The sequence below is a fragment of the Planococcus citri genome, chromosome 4, assembly GCF_950023065.1.
Source record: "Planococcus citri chromosome 4, ihPlaCitr1.1, whole genome shotgun sequence".
Lineage (NCBI taxonomy): Eukaryota > Metazoa > Arthropoda > Insecta > Hemiptera > Pseudococcidae > Planococcus > Planococcus citri.
This window is the reverse complement of record NC_088680.1, coordinates 64,948,038-64,973,635: the sequence shown is the minus strand read 5'-3', so window position 1 is coordinate 64,973,635 and position 25,598 is coordinate 64,948,038. Positions and strand designations below refer to the sequence as shown.

The 25,598-nt window shown below is 34.4% G+C and overlaps 2 protein-coding genes across 7 annotated transcripts; one reads left to right on the top strand and one right to left on the bottom strand.

Annotated features, from left to right (window-relative positions):
* Positions 1 to 199: 199 nt before the first annotated feature.
* Pur-alpha (Purine-rich binding protein-alpha) lies at positions 200 to 21,510 on the bottom strand. 4 transcript variants are annotated; one of them, XM_065362605.1, is made up of 8 exons: positions 21,306 to 21,510; positions 21,116 to 21,183; positions 20,167 to 20,229; positions 4,135 to 4,247; positions 3,942 to 4,044; positions 3,558 to 3,682; positions 3,136 to 3,363; positions 1,102 to 2,851 (listed from the first exon to the last, which is right to left on the bottom strand). In XM_065362605.1, exons 2-8 carry the CDS (start codon positions 21,156 to 21,158, stop codon positions 2,699 to 2,701), a joined length of 828 nt encoding a protein of 275 aa, XP_065218677.1. In that variant the 5' UTR covers positions 21,159 to 21,183; positions 21,306 to 21,510; the 3' UTR covers positions 1,102 to 2,698. The 4 variants fall into 4 exon arrangements, with proteins under 4 accessions (XP_065218674.1, XP_065218677.1, XP_065218676.1 ...); XM_065362604.1 differs by lacking the exon at positions 21,306 to 21,510 and having other exon boundaries at positions 21,116 to 21,263; XM_065362602.1 differs by lacking the exons at positions 20,167 to 20,229; positions 21,116 to 21,183; positions 21,306 to 21,510 and adding an exon at positions 13,663 to 14,333 and having other exon boundaries at positions 200 to 2,851.
* An 86-nt stretch (positions 21,511 to 21,596) lies between these two features.
* On the top strand, positions 21,597 to 25,281 carry LOC135844403 (uncharacterized). 3 transcript variants are annotated; one of them, XM_065362600.1, is made up of 17 exons: positions 21,597 to 21,723; positions 21,831 to 22,046; positions 22,113 to 22,286; positions 22,360 to 22,458; positions 22,540 to 22,668; positions 22,753 to 22,838; positions 22,975 to 23,123; positions 23,201 to 23,295; positions 23,379 to 23,542; positions 23,616 to 23,744; positions 23,850 to 23,925; positions 24,011 to 24,108; positions 24,182 to 24,315; positions 24,392 to 24,439; positions 24,544 to 24,771; positions 24,858 to 25,034; positions 25,134 to 25,281. In XM_065362600.1, exons 3-17 carry the CDS (start codon positions 22,125 to 22,127, stop codon positions 25,262 to 25,264), a joined length of 1,905 nt encoding a protein of 634 aa, XP_065218672.1. In that variant the 5' UTR covers positions 21,597 to 21,723; positions 21,831 to 22,046; positions 22,113 to 22,124; the 3' UTR covers positions 25,265 to 25,281. The 3 variants fall into 3 exon arrangements, with proteins under 3 accessions (XP_065218672.1, XP_065218670.1, XP_065218671.1); XM_065362598.1 differs by having other exon boundaries at positions 23,847 to 23,925; XM_065362599.1 differs by having other exon boundaries at positions 21,652 to 21,723; positions 21,815 to 22,046; positions 23,847 to 23,925.
* The last annotated feature ends 317 nt before the right edge of the window (positions 25,282 to 25,598 follow it).

Genomic DNA, 25,598 nt, shown 5'->3' with positions numbered 1-25,598 from the left:
CGATCTCGATTCTCGATCATTTCTTCGAATACATTGGTAAAAAAAAAACGTTCGAAGAAAAGAACTAACGAATCAAAAACCAGTCAAATTACACGAACTCGAACTGGACCGAACAAAAAAACAGAGGGACAGAGAAGAAAAACCCAAACTAAAACATCGATAGGTAGGTAAAAACAAAACAAAACCAAAAAACAAAAAATAACCATAATTTCTTGATGCTTTACTAAAATTACATACGTAGTAGGTACTCGTACAATATAAGAACAATTGAACAAATAAACGTACGTATAAATTAAACCAATTAAACATTTTCGATTAGTAAAATGGCAGTAATTATCAACGCAAAAAAAAAAAAATGCACTATTGAAACAACGTTCGAATTAAACTTTGCAAACTGTAACTACAAACATCAAACAGAACAGATTTCAACATTCTACGAATACAAATCTACGGTTAAACGAGAATAAAATTTTTAGAACTGACGTTCGTTATTATTCTAAAATATTGGAAAGAGAAAGAAAAAAATTATAACGAGAAGAAAAAAGGAAAAAATACGTATAAATTAAAATCGTTTTAAACGATGGATGGAGTAATAATTTTAAAACAACTGTCACAAGGAGAGCTACACACACATTCACAAGTCCGGTTACGGTTTTCAAATCACCTACAAGTACACGTAAAGTTGAAGAAAGACTGAGTGGAAAAGGATCAAAGGTTGCTACATTTCCACGAATTCGAATAGAGGAATAATTCTATCGAGTAAATACTAAATAGGTATACGAGTGTGGTTAACATCGGGCTCACTCTTTACGTAAAACACATCACTGGTAAAACTATAATACCTCATCTAACAACACAACAAAACAAAATCTGTCCCAACTTTCAAGCGACAAAATATATGGACGGTAACAGGATGAAAAATCATATTTAACGACACTCGAGCCTCCAATAAATTTTGGTCCCTAGAGCGACTATTCATCTTTCTACCACCAGGTTGGATCATATGATAAACACGAAATAAAAATGGAGGAAGTATTTCGAAGGAGTCGGCTATATAATTATATACGAAAAAAAAAGGAAAATGGGGAAAGAAAAAAAGAATTTGATTCGCACAAAATTATATTAAATATAATTAACAATGATGGTGAACGTGCGCGCGCGATTTTTTCCTTTCTTTTTCATTCAGTTTTACTACAGCTACGAATACAATGTATGAATTAACAATATATAATATTACAAATTATTCAAATAATTAACAAGTGCTCAATTTACAGTATTTTAGCTATCATCGTCTATGACGAATCTCAACAGAAAACAAAATAAGAGAAAAAAAAACGATAAATTGACTGAAATGAATGTATGAATGAATAAATAAATAAATAATAAATAGGTAATAAACAAATAAACGCCCAATATCGGCGATAAAAATTCATCGAACAGAAACGAAAAGAAAAGAAACAAAAAAAAATGAAGGGTGAGGTTCGGTAATTAATTCATCGGAGACTCGCTCCAAAAAAAAAAAGAAAACGTAATACTAATAAACAGATACGAAAAAGAAAAAAACTCTCACGACAGAAGAGTGTTCTAGAAAGAAGAAATAAATCGAAATCGAAAAATAAATAAATAAATAATAAATCAAAAAAAAAAAATTATACACGCGGGCAAATGTTTGTTTGTTTTCGTTACACACTTTAAAGCGTTATTAAGAAAAATAGTACATCAACTAAATACATTTATAATAAATATATATAAATTAACAGTGGTAGGTTATTTTAAATGGTAAGAACAGAGAAAAAATACGTAAGCCAACCGTTCTAGTTAAACACTAAGTCAAAACCAAAAAAAAAAGAAATAAACGAAATAAACCAATCACCAATCAACAAACAAACGTACAAGAAAAGAAAAGAAAAAAAAAGAATTCAAAACGTAAAAATAACGCAATTAACAAAAAAAATAATCATAAAATAAAACAAAATAAAACAAAATGTATCCCTTATATTGGAATTTTCTTCTTTTCTTATCGAACTTTTATACGAAACTACTACCAAGTATTACTAATACTTCTACTCCTATGTATAGACGAATTATTAACCATTATTATTATCGTTATTGTTATTATTAGATATTATCATTATCATTATTATTATGATTACGATTACAAATTATTTCCTTTTCCGTTAATTTACAAAAAAAAAATCAAGCAATCGTGTGTATTTTTGGCGTAGTAGGTATTATAATATTGTAATATTCTATAAGTGGAATTATCGCGACACAACGTGAGAAGGAAAAAAACGTAGGTACCGGTACATACATAATTTTTCAAAGCACCATCGGTTTCGATTTTGGTTATTAAAAACAAGAGAACGAAAAAAACATATTTAAGAGATGTTGATAGAAAACAAAAAAAAAGTTGTAACGTTTCCTCTTTTTCTTTTTAGTACACCGCAAAAAAATCGTATATAAGTATACGCGTCATAAACTTCATAATCTGGCAGATTTTTTCACATTCATTTTGTTTTGTTTTGTTTTTCTAATTATCTTTTTCGGATTATAACAATCGTAAAATTATTCGTTTAAATAATGAACTTAAAAAAATTTACAAAGAAAAAAAAACAAACGAAAAAAAAGGAAAAAGTAAATAACGAAAGAAAAAAAAAGAGAAAAAAGAGAAAAGAAACCGTCTAATGGTAATGATTTTTTAGGCAGAACTGGAACCAGCGGCATCTCCAGTCGAGGCCGTATCTTTCTGCGCATTTTCTTTCATCTTATCGCAATAATCAGCAAAATAATCGCGAAAACGAGCCCACGATTTTTCGGGTACCGTTATCGCTGTCCGAAAATTTGTCTTTACCTGGATTGGAGAATAAAAATACAGATTAGTAGTTGAAAAAATAGCTTATTTGTTCGTTGAGTCGTGAAATTTGAAAATTCTAAATATCCAGACTCATTTTTGAGACATTCTGAGGAGCAAAATGTGAACCCCTCCCCCTCCCTTCCCTTCTCCTCACATTGCAAAAATTCCAAATTCCGTTAAACGAATTAATTTTTTTCTAAAATGACGTTTGTGATTTTTTGACAATTAATTAGCCAACGAAACGAAACAATATTAAACTTATACTTAATGAGAATACGTACTTCTGAAATACGCATATAAACTCCGCGGTTATTTTGACCGATGTCGAAGTAGAAATTTTTATTATCGACACGCATATGTCTTCCTTCTGGTAACTCTCCTTTAAAACCGCCATCGTCGGTACCGAATTCTTCTAATAGATCTGTCAACGCATCTCGAAATTCGATCATACCTTGCGCTGGAATCGCGACATGCGAACGAGGTCCGCCTCGCAGGATAGTTTGCGATACCTGTCGGAACACGAGAAAAATCGAATATTGTGAATTGACATATCGTATAGACAGACGTACGTACTTGCGATATCGATTTTTCGCTAATGGTATATTTACAGTTACACTTAACAAAAATTTACACACTTGAAACGTCAACGCGATAGCTATAGAGATAAGGTTATACCTACATACGAATATTAAAAAGATATTACCCCTACCCTGAGGAACCTTCCGCGTGTATTTTCTTTTAAATCTAAATAATAACGTCGGTTGTCTTTTATTATGACTTCAGATTTCAGTTTACCGTCTTCGGGGACGTGGTCCGGATTCGGAGGTCCTAAAACAGCATAAGAGTCGCATTAGAAAGAGATATTACATAAGCATATTATACTCGTGGTGCGCATGCGCAGACGAATAAAGAACGTGCTGCGCATGCGCAGATAAACAAAGTATGTGCTGCGCATGCGCAGATAAACAAAGTATGTGCTGCGCATGCGCAGACAAACCAAGTATGCACTGCGCATGCGCAGACACAATATTCATGTATTGCGCATGCGCAATAGCCTTCTTTTATGAAAAGTAATGTGAAAACTCACCCAAGCTAGAATAAAATTCGCTAAATAAATTCAGATTATCACGAAATTCGGCCGCCGTCGAAAGGGTGAGAAATATCTGATTTCGTCTCCCATCCAGCGTCACCTAAAACAAATTAAAATATCGAAATTAAATTTGACCAAAATATATGTATAGGGTACTCGTACGAGAATAGAGCTATGCTACAATTCGCACCTCGGCCACTTTGATGAAACGACCTCTTCTGTTTTGTTTCACATCCAAATAGAATCTTTTATGTTGTATTTGTAACATTTTCGTGGCCAGTTCTGTTTCTTGTTGTTGCTGTCCTGTAATCAAAAAAAAAAAAAGAGAAAAGAATTAGTAGGGAATACGAACATTACAAAGGTAGGTAAATAAAAAAGGGCCTAAGGCACTAAAAAAGTGCAAAGGGTTTCTAAAATTGTCAGTTGGTTCATTTCGTAAGATCATCAATCACGTTCTAGCAATCATTACCAGTGGATACGACTAAAGAGTCGATTTGATTATACAACTATGAGTAAACAAAAGTGAAGAATCTTGAGTCCCATCTTGAAAGACACTCATCTTTTCCTGTTTATCCATAACGTTCAACCCCATCCACCCTGTGGAGGCATTGATCGATGGGCAAGGGGATTGACATTTTGATAAAAATTTCTCACGACAAAAAATGTCACAGGAAATCAATACTTCTTAGCTCTCTGAGTCATTTAAGAGAGGCTCCAAAGATGATACAAAATTTAAAACTATTGAAAAAGCCCCATAAACTACACTTTCTTGCAGAAAACGAGGGGCCAGGGTTCGCTTGAAAAATCACAAGCTCTCAATAGCATATCTAAGACACCCTCCAAATATAAATCCCAAATTTCAGCTTCCCAGGTCAGTTTGAGGAGGCTCCAGCAATGATATAAAATTGAAAAACTACACTTTTCTGCAGCTGGAAGGGTGCAGAGATGGGTTGAAAAGTCAAAACTTTCAAATGACATTTCTACTTACAAGGGAACCTTTTGAGGTGTCACACTCCGATTTGAATGGGACCGCGATTTTTGGAAAGAGCATAGTCTAAAACTCCCAAAACCGAATTTTCAGCTGCCCAAGTTCATTTTTCGATTTTTGGCGAATTTTTGAAAATTCAAAATTGACTGTTTTTGGCAATTTATGCTTTTTTTAAAAAGTACGTATTTGATCAATAAAAATGGTCAAAATAAGTCCCAAAACTAATATTAATTACCCAAATCCAAATTTCACCATTTTCAGCCATTCTGGAGCCTCCAGCGCGATTTGTCAATTTCTTCAGAATTTTGAATTTGCTCCAGAAGGCGTGAATATGAGAAGTTGGACAGCTAAAAATCGAGTTGTGTATTATACTCGACTTGTTTAACGAGTTTATCCACATTTGAGCCGATTTTGGGAGTGACACCCTCAAGGGTGGTTTTTTGAGGTGTTACTCTCGGTCCAAAACGGCTGGAAATGGTAGAATTTGCGCTCCGGGGGTTAGTTCTTGAAGAAATACAGCGATTCGCGAAAATTCCAAAAATTTCCGCACAAACGGTTATTTTTTGGATTTTTTAATTATGAAAAAAGCTGGTCAAAAAACCACTCTTGAGGTGTCACTCCCAAAATCGGCTCAAATGTGGATAAACTCGTTAAACAGGTCGAGTGTAATATACAACTCGGTTTTTGGCTGCCCAACTTCATATTCACGCCTTCTGGAGCAAATTCAAAATTCTGGAGAAATTGAAAAATCGCGCTGGAGGCTCCAGAATGGCTGGAAATGCTGAAATTTGGATTATTAATATTAGTTTTGGGACTTATTTTGACCATTTTTATTGATCAAGTACGTACTTTTTTTTAAAAAAAAAGCATAAATCGCCAAAAACAGTCAATTTTGAATTTTTAAAAATTCGCCAAAAATCAAAAAATGAACTTGGGCAGCTGAAAATTTGGTTTTGGGGGTTTTAGACTATGCTCTTTCCAAAAATCGCGGTCCCGTTCAAATCGGAGTGTGGCACCTCAAGAGGTTCCCTTGTTAGTTAAAATTAAAACTCTCATTAAAAAAATTTGTTGTTACTGGAAGGGGGAGGGGGGTGAAAAGTGAAAAGCTTTGAATGGTACACCTACGCTGCATTCCAAATTTACTTAATCAAATTTCAATCTTTCAAGTTCTAAGTCAACGTTAACCCTCCTTCCTCCCTCCCTCCCTCCCTCCTCAAAAAAAAGGAAATTTTGAGCACCCTCCAGATACCCCTGCCAAATTTCAGTTTTTAAAAACATTCATGGAAAACAGACCAAAAACACATCATTTTGTTAATAGGAGAGAGTGATAAGTGGGAAGGGGGGAGGGGGTTTGAAAATTTAGAAACTTCAAAAGACACATTTAGAATTTTAGAGCAGGTACCTTTCAAATTTACAAACCAAATCTCAACCTCTTAGGTCAATTTTGGATGGCTCTAACGATGATACAAAATTAAAAATGATTGCGAAATGCGCAAAACCCCAAAATTTTTCAAGCTGGAAAAGGGGTACGAGGGGCTGAAAAGTTAAAACTACCAAAAAAACACATTAAGAGCACTCTTCAGATGTACATGACCATTTTCAAGCCTGCAAGGGAAGCTCCAGAAATACCACAAAATGAAAAACCATTGAAAACAATGCAGATTGTGACTGGATGAGGGTGGGGAGAGGGGCTGAAAAGTCAGTAGTCCTAAAAAGCTAATCCAAGGAGTCTTCCAAATCGTCCATCACAAATTTCAGACACCTACATCAATAATTTAAGGATTTTAGAGTCTCCCAAGTTTTAATAAGGTAAAACAAAGCAAAAGAACTAAAATCCTCCCAATTCCCTCCCCTCCCCTTCCCTCCGAAATGCTGACTTTTTTGGGAGGGGGGGTATGTCCCACAACTTTTATAAATTTTTTTCAATTGATTTGTATTTTCATTTTTTTTTTTTTTTTGGACAATTGTATCCTTCTACAGCCTTTTTAAAAATTTGTAAATTTTGGGTCAAGGTCACCCTCATTCAAACCCTTTTGATAGAACACCAAATCTAGCCTATAAATACTAACCAAACATGAATAGATTTTGTGAAAATGATTTTGGGTGAGATGTTCTAAAATTTCGGTAATGAATTACTATAAATTAGAGCGGTTTAAAATTAATGAAAAAAGATTTTTGGTACCATAAAACAATTTCATCACCAGTTTCATCCCCTGCTGCTGGTTAGATTTTTTTTAATACTATACCATTTATTTCTGTTCCTAACCTAAAAAGGTTATTTACAAGTTACTGGAAATAATGAATTTTTTTTTGAGGGACGCATCATGTAGGTACATAGGTACAAATTTGTAAAAAATTTGATTAAAAAAAAAACAACATTAAAACCTTCACAATCAAAATTTAAGATGCTAAAGTGCATTTTTCGATTTTTGGTAACTTCAAAAATCAAAATTTAGATCAAAAATGTGAAAAAATCAAAAATTTACCAAATTGACCAAGAAATCTACAATTTAGTACACACCCTGTTCTTGACCACCTGAATTGATTGAAAACGGGTTCGAACCGTTTAGAGCAGTTCTGGAGCTTCTAGTAGGTACATTCTTGAAAATTAAAATTTCCACGAAGTAATGGTTTCAAGCCCTGGAGTCTCCAGCAATATTTTGGTAATTCCAAATTTCCAAAATACAGTTTTGAACCAGCAGTAACTGGTTTTTGGAAAAGTATTGTATAATGGGTCAAGTTAATTTTGAAGTTTTTGTGGCACTTTTTAGAAATCTGGAATTTTTAATATATGGCAGGAGGCTCTAAAACGCCTTGAAACTACCTTCAATCTACTCAGCATGTTGGAATTGAGGTATATTAGCTTTCCAACTTCATTGAGTAAAATTTTGTGGAAATTTCAATTTTCAAAAATCTTCCAAAGGGTCCAGAACAGTTCAAAACGGTTCGAAATCATCTCCAATCTATTTTGAGGGTCTAAAAAAAAGTACACAACTAACTTCAGCTTTTTTGGTCAATTCGGTAAAATTTTGATTTTTTTCACATTTTTGGCCCAAATTTGATTTATCAAAAATCTAATAGTACTCGTAGCTTTTTCATTTTCAAACTCAAAAAATCGTCTCTCATGCCAAGTCCAACTTACTCGTATACTTCATCCTAAAAAATATCTCTCAAAAGCTCCACAACACAAGAAAAAATTTCAGCTAAACTCTCAAAATTTGAAATTCCAATAAACCAAGATGCATTCTCTTTCCAATGACCCTAGATTTATTCTCATAACTTTATTAAAACCCATACCGGGGATTAATTCCACCAGCCTATCTCTTTCATCAGGGGACCCACACACGGTATCCTCATTGACCATTGCACAACGCCAATGACCGCCAGCAACACCCATAGACACGGACAAGACGAACATGGGGAACATCATCAGCTGCTGCCCAATATAATAAACATACTAGTACCTAAACTAAACCCTATCAACTCGTATCATCTTTCTACGTAATACACTATAGTGTACATTAAGAAGAGTACAAAGTGCAACAGGAGGAGCAACAATGATTCGTCATCGTCTTAGAAGAAGGTACTCGGTACTGAGTACTTGGAAATGGAAAGTCGGTTTGTACATTATCACTTCTTCACTTCGTACTCGTAGCATAAGCACTAAGCAGCCGTAGCAAAGCAGCGATGAGTAATGGTAAAAACGATATGACTAACGCGTAACGTATCGTAACGTCTTCAGCAATAATGGTCACGTCGGTCGCGTTCACGGTGTCAACGTCATTGAATTTCGCGAATCAAATTGGCGTCATCGATTCCAGGAAATGATGCAAAAAGCAAAACTCGTCTGTACGTATTTTTCGTCTTTAAATTCCGGCCGTACGGCTGTACGTATTGGCCAAAACACCAGCGCTGTGCATTATTCGAGTATGCCTATCTACGTACATACATCTACATTGTAATGTACTCGTAGGTACCTGACACCTTAAAATCATAACTTCATCATACATAGACATTGTACGAGTACCATACCACCACATACACTCAGCGCCAACATTCGTACCCCTTCTCTTACAAACCATTTACCGCCACCATTTTTCAAGTAGATGTATTTTACGCCGACAAGGACAGAACTAAAAACCAGTAGAATGAGCAGATGGACGATGGTACAGGAGAGACAGAGACCGATGCCATTGAACGGGATCGCTGTGTCATCGCAGCAACAATGACGTCAGCTATCCATTCCATTCCATTGATAATATTCGAGATTATGTTGTAGCTAGCAAGGCGGCAGTGGTTGTGGTACACGATCCGAGCAATATGTTTGTACATCTAGATGCAAATGTACAACAAGGTAGGTTGGTAGAGAGAGATACAACAGAGACGGGGGTACGTAATTAGAATTACGTGCATTGTACATATAATTCACTACAGTGGGTACATTAGTACAGCTAGGTATAGAGTAGTGAGTAACTAAGTTTAGGTTGACCGGTTTACATTTTACTGTATGATTCAGTATCAGTTGCCGCAGGTACCGGAGCCGGATGCGGATGGTAAATGCCCATTATTACGCCTTATTTGAGGCATAATATACGATTTCGTAATAATTACTCAGTGCCTCTTTGCTGAGCTGAGAATGTCAATCTCAATGAGTAAGTATGTGGATGTACAGATGTCTTGATACAATATGCTCTCTCAGTCTGTGCTTTCTAATTTTCTGATGCAATTTGAGATCAGCTTGGCTCAGAGCTGTTTATTTGCACATCCAGATAAACTCCCAAGTGTTCTGGGGTGATCTGGTAAGCCTTGGTTAAATATTTCATTTCTCATACCTCAATGGGCAAGATGAACTTGGCAAACCCACTCAGTGTTTTGAAGTAATCCAGTAGGTACATTTATCAGGATGTCTACCAAATCCAAAAAACAGTTTCATGCCTTTTTTTGAACATATACCACTATGAAAATGTGACAATATTCATAATTCACTTATCTTTGGTAGAAAAAAGTTGATGTAAAAAAATTTTTAAAATGCGGGTTTTCTTCATTTTTGATTTTTTTTTTTTTCATTTTAAAAATCCTTCCAAAATTTTGTAAATTTTGTAAATTTTGTACATTTTTGATGGATTTTTTGTAATTTTTAGGGCATTTTCCAATTTTGTGCTCAGAGACCAGAAACAGCTAGCAGTTGAAAGCAAACAGCTAAAAGCCGTTAAAACCCGATATTTTAAAGATTTTTGGAAGATACAAGAAAGCTAAGCTTTATAAATTTGAAGGCCAAAAGCTATATTTTTCCAGCTTTCTTGCAGTTCCAACGGTTTTTTACTGTATTTTAATGTATATATTTATTGTATTTGCTCAGTTTTCAGCTTTAGTGTGCAAAATTTCAAATTTGGCCACAATATCTTGAAATTATTACCATTACTTAACAAAATATTGTATCAAATTGGTAAAAATCTATTGAAAAAATATAAAAATCAAAAATTCAAAATCAGAGAACAGATGAAGCAACTGAAAGCAAAAAGCTAAAAGCCGTAAAAACCCGATATTTTAAAGATTTTTGGAAGCTAAAAGAAAGCTAAGCTTTATAAATTTGAAAGCCAAAATCTTCGTTTTTCTACCTTTCTTGCAGTTCCAAAAAAACTAAAAGCCATAAAAAGTCGATATTTTCAAAAATTTTGGAAACTAAAAGAAAGCTAAGCTTTATAAATTTGAAAGTCGAAAGCTTTATTTTTCTAGCTTTCTTGAAGTTCCAACAGTTTTTTACTGTATTTCAATGTATTTATTGTGTTTTGTTCAGTTTTGAGCTTAAGTGTGCAAAATTTCAAATTCGGCCACAATATTTTGAAATAATAATCATTACTTAATTTAAAATTACAAAATTGGCCTTTAGTATCAAATTGTTACAAATCTATTGAAAAAATAATATGAAAATCAAAAATACAAAACCCGAGGACAGAAGCAACTGAAAGCAAAAAGCTAAAATCGGTAAAAACAGGCTTGTCGGACCGGACAAAAAAACTGGACTGATGACCACAACTGGACCCAAAAATGCACACAAGACCGAGTGGACCAGACCAGACTTTAGACCTCTAAAAAAAATTTATGTAAATATTAACCGAACAGATGACTCTTTTCAGAAAAAATAACAGGGACAGACAGAGACCGAAGACCTTTTTAAAAAATTGGACCAATGACTGTGGTTTGGACTTCAGTTATGTCCAATTTTCAATATTTATAATGCCATTTTAGATGCCTATTTCAAATAAATTTCCATTGTGATTTAATTTCTTTCGAAGTTTCAATGTTTTGAAAGTAAAAATCCCATTTTTCAACTCATGTGTTAGGGAAGCTTTTTTCCTTCTGAAAAATAAAGACCGTTTTTTGGACCTGGGCTGACTCGACCACAATGAAAATTTCTGGTCAGGACTGGACTGGACCAACCTACAAAGGCAAAAAATGCAGAACCAAATGACCAGACCGGACCGTTTGAAAGCTCCAAACTAGGACCTTGATTTTGGAGCAACCGCAAAACCTGAGTGGTCCTACAAGCCTGCGTAAAAAGTCAAGATTTTCAAGATTTTTGGAAACTAAAAGAAAGCTAAGCTTTATAAATTTGATAGCCAAAGCCAGCCAAAAGCTTTATAATTTTCATCAGAAGCTAAAAGTGAAAAGCTGAGCTTAATTTTTCAGCTTCCAGTCTCTGTTTGTTTTGAATTTTTTTCCCCTTGAAAATTTGTAGTTTTTTCAGCCAGTAGACATCCTGATATTGTTCAAATATTTCATTCCTGACTTCGTCAGGCCTTCTTGAGTAAGGTCAACATGACATACTCAGTGTTCCCTGGAACCATCTAGTAGTGAGCCTTGTCCAAATATTTCATTCCTCAGGCCTCCACAAGCAAGATCAACATAGTATACTCAGGGTTCTGGAGTCATCTAGCAAGTCTACTTTGAATCACAAGTTGAAGAAAGTTCCTTCCTGAGAACTGAGCTCAGAGTCTTGAGACATGAGTGGCTCAGAATTACAACAGAATCATGAATATCGAGTCTTCAATTAACAAAGGCATTTCATGCATCTTGTGCTTTTCTGAGATAAAAAGTCAATGCAGTGACAAAACCCGTTAAAAACGCCAGAAATGCTGATTTTTAAATATTTAGGGTCATTTGTCATTACAACATCCTTTGACTATGCAGTATACATGTAATACAGATAATAAGGACTGAGCTAGTTGGGAAAACTTCACGATTGAGAGTGAATTTTCAGGGGTCCATACTGCGCATGCGCATAGACCATCCGTACAGTATTGTCTCTAACAGTGATTCAAGCTGTCTCATTTCATTGTAATTTTTAACAAAAATGGGGTTTAACCATTAAAATGAGCCAAAAACTGTAACCATAACCATAACAGAAATGATTATTGATTTAGATTAGAATTTTTCAACCATAACCTACAATTTTGGAAAATTTTGACAACTTTTATTGAAACATCCACTTATTGATGATTCTCACTTTCAGAAATTTTTTCAAAGTCTCAACATCAAGATAAGTTGAAAAATTTTCCAACAAATTCATGTGATTCTGGCTCAATCCTGTTAAATTTTACAAAATAATTATCACTTTTTGGTGATGTTGAGTAATAATTTTGATTCAACAAGCTTTTTTGAGTGTTTTTGCCTCATTTTAACACTTTTTCAACACTTTTTCTAGCACTTTTGCAAATTTTACCAATATTATTTTTTGGTCATATTTCACTGGTTTTCAACATTTTTTCATGCCATTTTGGCAAATTTCTTCCATATTTCAATACTTTTTGGCGATTTTTATGATTTTTGCATTTCCATAATGAAAGAATCAAGGAAAAACCAAAACCTTTATTTTTTTGGTCATTAAAAATTTCTCAATGCCAAAAATAAAACTATTGCTAATTAAAAAATCTGAATAAGTTTTATAGAAAATGCCATTTTTTACTGGTTGTAAATTAATTATGCACAGATCCAATGTCTCCAAATGAAAAAACTACAAGCCAATGCACAAAATCTCTTCCCTATCAAAATAGGAAAATCAAAACCACAAGCAATATTTTCTCAAAACAGTAGCTAACCAAGTAGAAAACCAAAACTTCGAACTTTTCAAAACCATAATCAATATTCATGCAGTTTCAGAGCTTTGGAATGTTTTTCAGTGCAAAAGCATGATAAAAATGTTGAAAAACTTGATATTTTACACAACTGTATTTGATATTGATTGAACTTTTCCTCCAGGTACCTTAAGGAGAAAACTGGAAGCACTTCTAAAGTCAATTTGGAACATAAGATTTCATACTTGGCTCAGTTTTAAAAAATTCAAGAAAATTGTTCATCTTCTGTAAGGTAATCATTGATCAATCAGTTGAATTTCTTGAAAAACGAGGCAATAATTTCAGACTTCGAGTACCTACTTTAAAAAACGAGACTCGAATGAGACATCCTGCATGAGTCACCACCATCGCAACGTATTCGTAGGTCAGGTACACCGATTTTCACACTAGATTACATGCCAGGATGAAAATAACTGCCTAAGAAGGGCATAAACTATCAAATGGACACCCACTCATACATCTGATCCACCTGATCATACCAGCCACAACCACCAAACACCAATCAGACAAATTAGCTCCCTCATACTCGCATTAGAGACTGTTGATTGGAAAAATTGACTAAGGTTATGGACAAACGTGTAAACCATAATCAAACCTGCCGGTTGCCAGTACTGTATACGACCACGATTCCACCAGTTTTTGTTATCATCGCTGCTAACTGTATCTTGGGTTAGGGTTTTGGTTTCATTCGCGACTATATCATCATCGATGTAGCCATCTGTATGATCGGCGACTCGACTCGCGCCGAGGATGGTTTTATCGGCTTCGTCTTGCACTAACATCTCTCCTCTTGTGTTGGACGATTCAGATTCGCAGCTGACCCGATTAACCGACAGCACAAGCACAAATCATAATCGCGCAATTCGATTCGACGACGTACCACGAAACAAGTTGACTGGGTGCTCCGCAGCAGCCACCCACACCGATAATATGTATACTTATACGTGAGGCGACGACACGCTCGGCGAACGCTACAGACAGACGATCGCGAACTTCAACTCCAATTCACACAACTGTTGAATGTTGATGCCGGTTGAAAAATTTTCAACTTGAAGCTCGGATGTCTGGACACGTTCGAAAACACCAAGTAGACCGCGAGCCAGCAGCCAAGACGTTAAGGCGAACAGCTAACCTTAGGCTCATAAGTGTAACCGGTTTCCTATTTCCGACGCGAAAATACCGAAAGAAACCGTACGATGGGATACGATACGATACAGCACCACGTCGTTATTATACGGTACGGTAAAATCAGCTAAGCTGTAGAGTATATAATGTTAATGTAGAGTACCGACAGAGCCGATGGATGAATAATTTTGATCGTCTCGATTCGATTAGTAATACCACGTTATCATGTGCGAATGCGAAAGACGAATGAATATGGTGGCGGAGATGAAGAGGGTTTCGAGGCTCGATGACGAATACTGAAAAACTGAACGCGATTCGCGAGGCAAGGAGATGCATACGTTTACGTACGTCCGCTCATAGCATGGAGCTACATATTTTAGCACCACGTGTTTCGACACGTAAGACTAATGTTGCTAAAATGCAGTTCGACGATATTTCATTGTGTTGGTCATTTCTCGCAAGCTAAGATATTCAAAGCTTCAGATAATGTTTAGCCCAGTCAAATGGTGGAAAAAATGGGCGAACCCAAATATAATTGCGACCAAAGGATTTTTTGGCGAATATTGTCTAGGGTTGTGTAGTGAATACCATACTAAAATCCCCCACCCCTACCTTGGGAGCTAAACCTCCCCCTCCACAGTGGATCAAAGACCCTCAAAATCAGTTTTTTGTCAAAAACTTCTAAAATATCAGCTTTTGAGTGGAATGAGCTCAATGATCATTTCATCTCGTCTCAAATACCTATTAAATGAGCTATTCGACCAACTTCCTAGCCCCAAGGGGAGGTGGTGCTATGACCCATTAAGGTCATAAGGTGACGTGATTTTAATAATTTTACATTTCATGACTTGGGACTTGGAACCTGTTCTAACTGACCAAATAAAGTCAAACTTGGGGACTGGGATTCTTTTGGGAGCTAGAGTTGACCCCTGGAGTGAGGAGGGTCAAAGTTGAAAATTACAGAAAGGTCATTTCTTGGCATAATATGGCCCCAAATGGATGAAAATGGTCCAAAATCGTACCATTGGTCAGTATCCGCATGGCCCATTGTGATCAACATATCCAAATTTCAGCTTCCTGGGCCATAGGAGGAAAAACTCGAAAATTGGGGTAAAATAAGGTGTTTTCCAATTTAAAAGTATTGGGGATGACCTAGAAAGCTGGACGATCAAATAAGTATCTCAAAATTTAGACGAAATTTTACAGAAAACGCTTAAAAATAAGTATTGAAAATTGAAATCATCAAAAGTTGACCAAAAATTCCCAAAATTGAACGACGATTTCCCAAAAATGAAAAAATTAGTGGGATGAAACGTCGCAAAAATTGTGCAAAATAGAAAATACGTATCTTAAAATTCCTCAAATGAATAAAAAAAAAGGTCATTGAAAAATTTGTGAATGATATAAAAACATTCAAAAATGACCACAGCTTCATGAATTATGAAATATCTCGAAGTACCTACGAGTAAAATCTTGCCAAAATTGCTAACGTATTAAAATATGTATTATTTAGGTTGAATACTATTTTCAAAATCGAATGAAAATTTGTCAAAATTGTAGAAAGTGGTATAAATTTGGTCGAATATTGACTTCTTTTTTTGAAAAGTATCACAAGATGGATGAAAAAATGAGCACAAACGAACAAATTTTGCAAAAGAGGCATTATTTTGTTAAAAGGTCAGGACCACAGTTGCAAATTACTAAAATTCGAGGGGAAATATTCCAAAATTTCCTAAACCGTACAATTAGTATCTGACAAATTGTGGAAAGTTGTGAAAAATTGACGAAATAAAAATTTCAGATATGTTTCTTCCCCCCCCCCCCCTCTATAACAAAAAAAGAGGATCCCTTTGAGATTCAAATTTTCTAAGAGGGTCCAAAAATTGATAAATTGATGAAAACATCCAATTGGATTATTTAAATGTATTTCAAAAAGTACATTTTTTCAAAAAAAAAAAAAAAAAAAAAAAACTTGAAAGAGAAAAAAATTAATTTTTGAACCAAAGTTTTTTCAAAAAAAAAATCCGGTACTAAAACCTCAAATGAGCACTGGACGGCTATAATTCTGGAAAAGCTCTCACAAGGTCATATTTCAACTACTAAAAAGGGAGGTATACACGAACTGGCGAAAAAATTTTCGAATATGACAATACTGAATTGAAAGAGCAAGCAAAAATACTTCACCAGCCAAAAAATATCAAAGGGCTCGAGCGAGGGTATTTTTTCGCTTTTTGAAAATTTTCTAATAGATACCTACTCAAAATTTGTGCCAAAAAAAACCATCAAAATTCCGTCACATCAGCCAAAAAAGCTGAAATTTGGCATGTACTATATTTTCAATCCCCCCTCCAGCTCCCTCTCACAAATTGATTGAAAACAAGTTTGAACCGTTTTGAACGATTTTGGTGCCTTCAGCAGATTATTGAAAGTTGGAATTTCCACACAAAATTTTACCCAATGAAGTCATAAACCTAATTTTGAACATCGAACCAGCAGAAATCAGAAAAATAGCGAGTAATTGGATCATTAACAAGCATTATTCGTATTAATACGCGCTTAAGTCAATTTTGACGTTTTTTATGGCACTTTTTGGAAATCAGGATTTTTCAAAATATAACTGGAGGCTCCAGAACGGCTTGAAACCACCTTCGATCGACTCGGCATGTGGAAAATAATAGTATAAAGTAAATTTTAGAATTCCAACTTCATTTGGTAAAATTTTATGGAAATTTCAATTTTTAAAAATCTGCTGGAGGCTCCAGAATTGCTCAAAACTGCTTGAAACCGTTTCCAATCGATTTGAGTGGTCAAAAATGAGGTATATGTTAAATTTCAGTTTTCTAGGTCAATTTGGTAGAATTTTGATTTTTTCACATTTTTGACCCAAATTCAAGTCAATTTTGACGTTGTTTATGGCACTTTTTGGAAATATGGATTTTTCAGATTATGACTGGAGGCTCCAGAAAGGCTTGAAACCACCTTCGATCGACTCGGCATGTGGAAAATAAGAGTATCTATAAAGTAATTAACATTTCCAAGTTCATTTGGTACAATTTTATAAAAATTTCAATTTTTAAAAATCTGGGTCAAAAATAAGGTATGTCAAAATTTCAGTTTTCTAGGTCAATTTGGTAGAATTTTGATTTTTTCAAATTTTTGACCCAAATTCAAGTCAATTTTGACATTGTTTATGGCACTTTTTGGAAATCTGGATTTTTCAAAATAAAACTGGAGGCTCCAGAACGGCTTGAAACCACCTTCGATCGACTCGGCATGTGGAAAATAAGAGTATAAAGTAAATTTAAGGTTTCCAACTTCATTTGGTAAAATTTTGTGGAAATTTCAATTTTTAGAAATCTGCTGGAGGCTCCAGAATTGCTCAAAACCGCTCGAAATCGCTTCCAATCGATTTGAGGGGTCAAAAATAAGGTATATGACAAATTTCAGTTTTCTAGGTCAATTTGGTAGAATTTTGATTTTTTCACATTTTTGACCCAAAAAGTAATTTTTTTTAAATTTACCAAAAATCGAAAAATGCACTTTAGCAGATGAAATTTTGGCAAGAGATATGTTTGTTCGGTTTAAAAAATTGTCTATCGGTTGGGAAGTCCTCCTTGTAAGATGTTTTATGGAATCCACTTTCAACCTTGGGAAAAAAGTACATTTTTAGTTTCAAATTTTTACAAAAAAATTCAAAGTAAAATGTGGAAATGTGCAACTGATCTGCTGCGACCTTGAGAATCTTTTTTCTGGGTAATTTTTCAACTATCAATCACTTTAGACGTCCACTTCAAACGCAAACGAGAGAAGGAGTATTTTTGAGCCCAAATTTTTTTCAGAAGTGCACTAAAATTTCGAAACCAGTAATTTAGCAGATTCATTCTTGAGCCCTCTAGAGAGAAAAAAAAATTAAAATTCTTTTTGATTTCAGTACCTATCTAGTCTATAAACTATTAAATAAGCGGATCATATTCTAGTCTAATCACAATCGCCTTCGGAGAGCAACTTTTGACACGAGTGAAAAAAAATACTAATAAATGTATTTTAAGACCCAAATATTCTCTTACAAAATTCCATAAAATTTAGAAATTTGAAATTGAGCAGCTGCAACTCTGGTCATCTTACATATCATGAATTATACTCTCTCTGGTTTGAAGGCCACTTCTGATAGAGTAAAAAAAGTGCGTTTTTCAACATTTTTGAAACGATTTTTGAAAAATTTGGTCCAGCAAATGAGCAAAAAATACTTTTATTACGAACTCCAAAATTGTGTGTCTCTAAATACTGTGATTGTAATTCAAATGTGACTAAAAATGAGGCCTTTTTTCTGGATTAAATCTACTTAAATATATTTTGAACACTAAATTTTCATCTCAACCTTATTGAAGGAACTCAACCATAGAATTTTCCAAATATTTTCTATATCGAATATACTTTTTCATCTTCTCATTAAAAATTATCAAGGAGAAGGAAGAGATAATAGACAAAGGAAGATTTCGAACTGACAAAAATCCTACCACACTGAAAAATAGTTGAACGATACATAAATCAAAAAAATCAATTGTAGAAAATTTTCGAATTAGATAAGTACATGCTTAGGATCACCTATCACAATTTCATCAACTTCAACAAGGTAGAATTAATTTTAGAAAAAATTCAAAAATTTTCAAGCTTACTCGACTAAACACCGTTTTGGCCTAAATTTTAAAAAAATTGTCCAAAATCAAGTAGGTACTTGTCGAATGAATATTACAGAAACTTCAATCATTACCTCTTCATAAACAGTTTTTCGATGAATAAATTTGACGAGGAAAAATTTCTACAGGACAAGTTCCAGGATTATTTCAATCACTAGCAACCTGTTAGTCATTTTTGGATTTTTTTTTTTTTTTGTTTAAGAATTTGGGCTTTAACCACTTTTTACACATTTTTAGTTGAAATAATTTGCATGAAAATTCTCAACTACAAAATTTTTCCATTTTTGACAAATTTATAAATAAAAATTTGCTTGCAACGATAATCTTTAAAAAGTTTCCAAGAATTAAAAAAAATGCATAAAAACAGTTGGAACTTTGGATTCTAAATTTTCAAAACATATGTTCCTTCCAATCAATGGTAGATGTAATTGAGAAACTTCTCTAGAACTAAAAAAATGAAATAAAATATTAGATGAATATGTTGCCTAGCAGTCAAACTGAAGGAACAGGTGATTGCTCAAGAAAAAAACTATTTTGGACACATTCTCGACAACAAAAATGAAAAACGTTTCACAAACTAAACGTACGTAAACCTAGGCATATTGAAAAGACCTCTCGAAACAGAGAAGATTTCAGAGATTCACTCACAAACAACCAAACAGCATACGAAAGTCGCCCAATCTGATTGGTCAATCATACTTCAATATTCCTACATTCAATCAAACAGAATATCTTACTTAATTTCGTCATTTTTTGAAGCTATCACTGACCAAAATCCAAATTCCATCAGTATTCATCCACAAACATAAGCTCACATAGGTGATACTCTAGCCATATACAGACTGTACCTATAGTAATAAGGCCACTGAATGACCCAAAAATCCATCTTAGAGAGAAGCCTAATAGATTAATGAGCCACAAACATTACGTTGGGATGACAAATGAACTAGAACCAGGTGAGATGATGTAAGGAAGATGATGATTTGAGGATATTCACGTCAATACTGGCAATCTTAGACCTCCGCATCACTCGACAAGCTAATAAAAATATTAAACGACGGATACCAGGAGGGAAAAACATGCACATAAAAGTGGTCCTCAAAATGACCATTGCTCAGTGGAGTATCTCAAAAGATAGGTAGGTAAGTAGGCACACTTGGGTATATGAATATAGCACACGACTCATACGAGAGGAGACCATACACTAATGTACCATAATCGATACGAAATGAACCAACTGACATGAGAAATAGAAACTAGGGAGAATGATTTGTTACCTGAATTATAGTCAGAGTTTGTTCGGCCACTGTTGGATCTAGAAGCACCTCCATTTTGTGGTCCTGAAACAACAAGGGGGAAAATTATCAAATGGGCAAAAAAATCACAAAATAACGACTCAAACTTTTAATACATCTAAGAATTAATTATACAGTGGGCCTAAAATGAATAGGCGACATTTTCACTCAAATTGTCGAGTAATCTGAGATAGAAATCAAACTACATAATGTACATTATACCTAGAATTACTTCAGATTTCAGCATAGATATGGGAAATCGAGGCCACATCAACTGTTGAGAGATAAACTCGAGTATAATAATACTACGAAATAAAGCAATATGATAGTACTTTAGTGCTGAAAAATTCTGCAAGTTTCGAAAGTTCGACTACTATAAAGTATACCTAACGACTACAAAACTTTTCAAGCATTAATTGTTAAACAACGAATCGAATTACACTATACGTAATATATATACGCCTTTCTACGACCAGTTTTTTTTACCCACTGGTATTACGAACTGGTGAAAATCTAAACTAGTAAACTTGCAAAAACATAAGCTTCGCAAAGCTGCTGGTCTAAAATTCGCAGCTTTCGTCGAATTATATACATCGATAAGACGCTTATGTTATATAAACTTGGTATTGATAAATACAAAGAAGCTCCATATACGATGGGACGGGCTAGCTACGGAGTTATTTTAAAATATCGTTACGTATGTGATAAGGGTGAAGACGATTTTCAGCATTTCTAAATGCTGACATCGAACTTCGACCAATATATGTAAAAAGAAGGTACTCGAGATTACGGAGTCGGCCATATTGGTGAACTATATTTCGCGAAAATATGGTCTACGTTGAGCGAAAGGATATTAGCGATGCGATTTTAGATGATAATGAGGACAGTGAAAAGGCTCGAGGTAATTTCTAAATATTCAAAGGATTCTTACTTTGGTCCTGAGGTCGCTCATCAGCACTTCCTCGGTCCGACATAATTCACCACATCCACAACCCCACTCTTTTCAAACGACAGCGAAAGTCATTGCCATAGGTAAAAAATATAAATTGAACATTTTTTCAAAATAGCGAAAGTGAAAGTTAAAATTTCAGAGAAAATTACTTATGGAAGTGACCGCGTACCAGATATCTCGAGTAGAAACTTTAATGGTGAATAATTCCAGAAATGATGCTTCAACAAGGCGACACGATGGAGTTGACGATGAGTTTCTGCTACTTCTCAATAAATGGACGATGATCTTCCGGCAAAAGCTGCTGTAGTGTTGGGGATGCTGAGATCTGCCAAGATGGTTTCAGAAATTCGATAAAATCTGCAAAATAAACTCGAAGAAAAAAGGATGAAATTAGATGAAGAAGACTCGGATTTCTCGGAAAATTAAAAAAAAAATAAAAATCATGGCTACTCAGTGTTGCCAGATGTTAAACTACCTTAAAAACTGAAAAATACCATCGATGGCTACACTGATGAAAACAGTGATAAAATTTTGATAAACAAAAAGTGATACATTTTTTGACCAGAGAAGCGGGAAAAACTCAATTTGTAAGTATTTAAATTAATTTTTAATTAAAATTAGTTTAATTAGAATATTCAACCGAACAGTACATCGAATAATCTCAACTCAAACTGATAGTTTCTGTTTCTTTCAGATCATCGTTCTGTTCCATCTGCCTGCTCGCTGGATCCTTTTGGCCAAAATACATTCAATTCGAGCATTTTTTTCACCTTTCACGTCGGAAATTAGATGATTTACTATAAGTACAGTCTAAAATTTGGTTAGCTTGCTCGAGAAGACACTAATGAACATCTGGAGCTGTGAGATGCCACCGTAATATTGACCGATTCGTTTAATTAAATGGTGAATTGTGAGTATGATTTTGGGTAAATTCGAATTAAAGATAAGCAAAACACTAAGGAATGTTTGATTTTAGAAATCGAGCAAAATGTCAAGAGGGCAGCCGAGTAAAAAAATACGCCTAGATCGAGAGATCGCTACAACTTCCCGCAATCAAAAAAACGATGACGAATTATGGGGTGATGATGATTTGTGTTTGGATGATGATGTTATGCAACAGATCGAATCACAGGCCCTATCTCAGTTTCAGGTTAGTTTTCGAGTGTTTATTTTCTGCCCTGATGTATCAATGGGATAATTAATTAGCTGTTATGTTTTATTAGATGTCCAGACCGATTCAAACGCAGAATTTTTCAGCCCATCCTCAACGTACGAATAATTACGAAGAACTTGAACAAAAGCTACAAACGAAGCAAGGAGAAGTTGGTAAAATTTTTATATCGTTGAAATGCTGTTTCTGTGTTGATATCTCCCTTTAATCTGTTCGTTTTCATTGCGAATAGGTAACGAATTTACGAATGGAAAACAGCAGAATTACCAAAGAATTCAAAAATCAACTGGACGCTAAAAATGAACTGATAGAAAATCTCAACAAACAGTTACGAGGCAAACAGACTGAACTGGAATTTCAAGTAAATTGTTGTAGTTTTAAGTAATGAAAAAAATCCTCGAATCGTTGATACGTTTAATGAGAAATTCTCTTTTTTTTTGTTCAGAAAGCTGAAATGAAATCTCAAATATGCAGAACACCCAGATCATCAAAGGTGCAGCAAAAAGTGAGCAATGTCTCATTTCACGAACGGTGAGAAATTTTGCAAACTGTCGTCTTAGCTGAATTTCAACTCCAGTTTTTCCTCCTAGATTGACTCTGCCATCTCGTACTTTTAATTTATGTATAAAAATTTATAGAATTAATAACCTCGTTATTTTTTTTACAGGTTCCAGTTCACTCAAGGTAAAGGTCTGGTTAAAGATGGCAAAGTTTTTAATTTCGGAGGCCATTTGAATAAAGGCGATATCCTATTTAAACTCGTACCACGTGCATTTAATGTAAACGAAGTAAATCTCAGTCTTCAAATCGACAGAGGTAAAATATTAAAAATTTCCATGCTCTTTCACTTGAAAAAAACATAATCTGAATAATATTTTGTGAATTTGTTTCAGGAAATAGTTTCGCTTTATTTTTAAATTATTGCCTATTGAAATTGTGCGGATTTACTTCTTTTGATAAACCGAGTGCGAAAGAATTAATAGCCTTGGTAAGGAAATTCTATTTTTGTTTCTCAACGTTCGCGAATACCTACATTGTTTTAATTAAAACCAAACGTGATTTAATTAACAGGTGATGTCGAAAAGTCGTGAAGAACTATCCACCTTTCTGAGAGAATTGGTCGTCTCTGATGAAAAAGATATACACAAATTCTCATCGAGAAACTCGAGAGTGTTTGTTTTATCGAAGACTCGAAAAGACTGTGATGTTAAAACATGTTTGCTTCTAACGAATGCGTAAGTTTCGAAATACTGAAGATTCTTGAGTTGATGACGAATCAGATTATAACATTCATTTCGATCTGTTTAGGAAATGGTTCTCTGAAGAAACAGCAGTCGCAGTTCGTCAAACTATAGCGATGTTAGCGAAATTAATTCAAGTTGAAGAGTCGCTTTTGAGTAGGATGGCTGTGAGAGTGAATAGATCTTACGATAGCAGGTAAATCTCGTCCTTTAAGACCAATCCTAAGTACGAATGTTTAATCTGAGAAATTTCTTTCAATTTTTTCATGTTTCAATCATATCAATGGACCTAATCTAGTAGAGATTCCGAGCAAACTGAATATATCTCCGATCTTATCGAATTGCTGGACAAAATCGTCGGTGAAATTGCTCTTCAGGTATGTAAAGTGCATAGGACATCCTTTAATTTAGAATTTAAATTCACTTTTTGTACCTAAATTGACATATTTGATTAATTTTCAGAAAAAATCCAATCAATTCGAAGGCGTTTATTCTTCCATATTGTATTTTTCTTATATATTTTGTGCTCGTCATAGCTCCAATATTTTAGGCGATAGACAGTGAGTAATTACCTACTTCTCTAGTCAAAATAAGGATCAGACTACGAATTAAATTCATTTTATTCGCTTTCAGTATAACTCATCTGGCGAATATATTGAAAAAAATATTATTCTCGTTGCCTGGATTTGTTGCTGTGCGATATATTGTTAATTTTTTAAACTCGAGTGCTCGGTTCGGTGTTTCTGATCAATTATGTCACAGATCAGGTAGGTAATGAAATTTCAACGCTTTCGTTTTGTATTAATTTCAGTGACGAAATCATTTTTTTCTTTTTTTTTGCAGCTGCTGATACATTTTCGGAGAATTTCACTAGTTTTTCATTTTCCCAAGGTGAGATTGATTCAGTGCTCTTTATTCGTTGGTAGGCTTTTTTTGCCTCTTGTGATATTGAAATTTATCTGTCGATTTTATCGAATGACGTATTTTTGTTACAGATACATGTGCCCTTCAAGTATTATGCGCTCATATAGAAATAATCGAAAAGTCGCCTTATTTTATTAACGTATTCACAACGTGGCTAGTCAAAATGACCACTGCGTGTTCACGACGTATCAGGTGGATGGAAAATCAAACCGATCCTAAACTATGCGAATGTCTTCCAACTTTAGAGCAAATAACGATAAGAATTATGTTACATTGCGTCGAATGGAGTGAGGATCGAAGTAAGTCGAATAATACCGCTGAAATTTATCCATCGGTAGATCAATGTTTATAAAGAACTGATCTGATCTCTTTTTTTCCCCTTTAGATTTAACGTCGACGGAGAAATTATTGCTTAATTCGTCTATCAAACGATGTCCTCGCATATTCAAACAATTCAAATGGCAAGATGACCAGTTCCATATTCACATAGCTAATTGTTCCATAGAATACGAAATGCTGCTATTTCATTTACTACAAATCGTCAAAGACGATGCTACCAAAAGTAATAATTATATAGATTCTTCCTCCACACCCCCCCCCCTCCCGCTTTAAATGCCGAGTAATTAGCTGTCATGAGTTATCTGTGCTTTGTGTGTTTCAGCATTTTTCACCGAAGAAGCGGAATTGTTACGAAGTGATAACAAATTTCAACCACATTCAATCACGAATATTAGAAATCATATTAATTCTGTGCTCGGATTTTCTCCTATCATCGAACTCGAGTCGTATTAAAGAGATTTACCTACAAATTTCGTTGTTATTATTTTCATGGTATAATGTGCAAATAATTCTTGGTAATAGTTTCTTTTGTGTTGAGACTTCCTTAAAGAGAATCTATTCGATCTGATCAGATTTAATACGATCAATCTTGCACGATACACAGATGTACATCAGAATCAGAATGTATGATCTGATCAGTTCTGATGAAAATCTGGTCTGGTCAGATCAAGTTAGATTGGATCCAAGAAATGTCACGATCTGATCCGATCAGATTTGAAGTCAGAACAGTTCTAAACCGATCAAAATTTTTGATCTGATCAGATCAAACTGGAATCAGATCCATTAG